Source organism: Eimeria maxima, genomic scaffold (genome assembly GCF_000499605.1).
Source record: "Eimeria maxima Weybridge genomic scaffold, Emw_scaff64, whole genome shotgun sequence".
Lineage (NCBI taxonomy): Eukaryota > Apicomplexa > Conoidasida > Eucoccidiorida > Eimeriidae > Eimeria > Eimeria maxima.
The window spans coordinates 70,001-71,953 of record NW_013566657.1 but is presented as its reverse complement, the minus strand read 5'-3'; the positions used below and the strand labels follow the sequence as shown (position 1 = coordinate 71,953).

The following is a 1,953-nucleotide window of genomic DNA, read 5'->3' as shown; positions in this document are numbered from 1 at the left end:
TATATATATATATTTTTCTTGTGTATAGGAAGTAAGCAACGATCCTAACTTATGTTTGCCACAAATAAAAGAAATAAAATTTGATAAATTAAAGATGAGGGCATTAAGGACACTTAAATTATTCGATAAGCTGCAGCAGCAGCAGCAGCAGCAGCAGCAGCAGCAGCAGCAGCAGAGCAGCAGCAGCAGCAGTAGTAGTAGTAGTAGTAGCAGTAGTAGTAGTGGTGCGAATACTGGTGGGAAACATTACAAACACGGTGCTGCTGCTGCCTCTGCTGCTGCTGCTGCTAGCGGTGGTGGTGATGCAGCAGCAGCAGCAGCTAATAGTTTGCTGCTTAATGGTACTAATCAGCAGCAGCAGCAGCAGCAGCAGGATATGGATCTTGCGGGAGCACAAGCTGCTGCTGCAGCAACAGCAGCAGATGATGATGATGATGATGACGATGATGAACTCAACGGAGAGCAAGAGGGACCTGTAAGTCTTGCTGCTGCTGCTGCAGCAACAACAGCACCAACAGCAACAGCAACAGCAGCAACAGCAACAGCAGCAGCAGCAGCAACAGGGGCCTCTTGTGTATGTTTTGTGTTTTTTTTTGTGCAGCATTCCCCCAAGAGGCGGAAGAAGGAAGTTGATGTATTTAGTTAGTCAATACTAACATCTGCTGCTGCTGCTGCATCTGCTGCTGCTGCTGCTTGCTGCTGCTGCTGCTTGCTGCTGCATGCTGCTGCTCTATTTTATTGTAGATATGTATAGTGTGTATTATTTTCTTGGTGCTCTTGTTGCTGCTGCTATTGCTGCTAAAACAACAACAACAACAAATGCTGCTGCTTTTGTTGCTGCTCTTGCTGCTGCTACTGCTGCATTCGCTGCTGCTGCTGCTGCTGCTGCTGCTTGTGCAGGTTTAAGTTGTCTTCCTGCTGAGAAGTTGAGGAAAGCAGCGCGACGTTTGCTGCGAACGGAGAGACGATCATTAAAACAGCTAAAGAGGCTAGCTAAGGAAGCAGCAGCAGCAGCAGCAGCAGCAGCAGCAGCAGCAGCAGGAACAGCAGCAGATGGTAGCAACAACAACAATCCAGATATGCATAAAGCAGCAGTAGCGGCATGTCTGCCCTCTATTACAGCTGTACGTACACCGCAACTGCGGAGACTTGCTGCTGCTGCTGCTGCTGCTGTTGCTGCTCTTGTTGCTGTTGATATTGCTGCACCTACTACTTAGACTGCTGCTGCTGCTCTTGCTGTTGATGCTGCTGCTGTTGCTGCTTTTGTTTTATATTTGCTGCTGTGTTGCTGTGATTTGCTGCTGCTGCTGCTGCAGACATTGCAGCTGCAGTTGCTGCCATTAGGTGAAGGTACACCCCAATACCAACGAGTTGAATCTGCTGCTTGGGCATATGTTTCTTCGTACGTCTGCTGCTGCTGCTGCTGCTGCTGCTGCTGCTGTTGTTGTTGCTGCTGCTGTGGCTGATGGAGTTGATGGTGGTGCTGCTGTTGTTGATGAGGGTGGTGGTGCTGCTGTTGTTGCTGCTGGTGTTCTTGCTGTATGAGCAGCAGCTGCTGCTGTTCTTGCTGCTAGGATTGATGTTGTGCTGTTGCTGTGGTTTGCTGCTGCTGTTGCTGCTGCAGTATTGCTGGTATTCCTGCTGATGAGCTGCAGCAGATGGGGCTTGCTGCACTGCAGCAGCAGCAGCAGGAATGCCTCCAAGGTGTACCACCAGCAGTAGCATCTGTCCCTACCTCATCAGCAGCAGTTAATGAAGAATGTGAGTTGCTGCAGCAGCAGCAGCTGCTGCTGCAGCAACAGATTCAGCAGCATCAGCAGCTGCTTGATCAGCAACAGTTGCTGCACGAGCAGCAGCAGCAACTGCTAGAGCAGCAGCAGCAGCAGCAGCAGCAGCAGCAAGATATTACCAGCAACGCAGAGCTTCCCCCTCTAACGCTTAACCAGCAGGAGG

The 1,953-nt window shown here is 50.1% G+C and overlaps 1 protein-coding gene across 1 annotated transcript in view; it reads left to right on the top strand.

Annotated features, from left to right (window-relative positions):
• Positions 1–94: 94 nt before the first annotated feature.
• Positions 95–1,953, top strand: part of EMWEY_00009810 (hypothetical protein, conserved) — a gene marked incomplete at both ends in the record, with an annotated part of 2,149 nt that continues 290 nt past the window's right edge. The window contains 5 exons of the mRNA XM_013482496.1: positions 95–475; positions 602–641; positions 901–1,124; positions 1,317–1,402; positions 1,625–1,953. The exon at positions 1,625–1,953 is cut by the window's right edge and continues 290 nt beyond it. Of these exons, the coding sequence (XP_013337950.1) occupies positions 95–475; positions 602–641; positions 901–1,124; positions 1,317–1,402; positions 1,625–1,953 (1,060 nt within the window). The remainder of the gene's footprint in view (positions 476–601; positions 642–900; positions 1,125–1,316; positions 1,403–1,624) is intronic.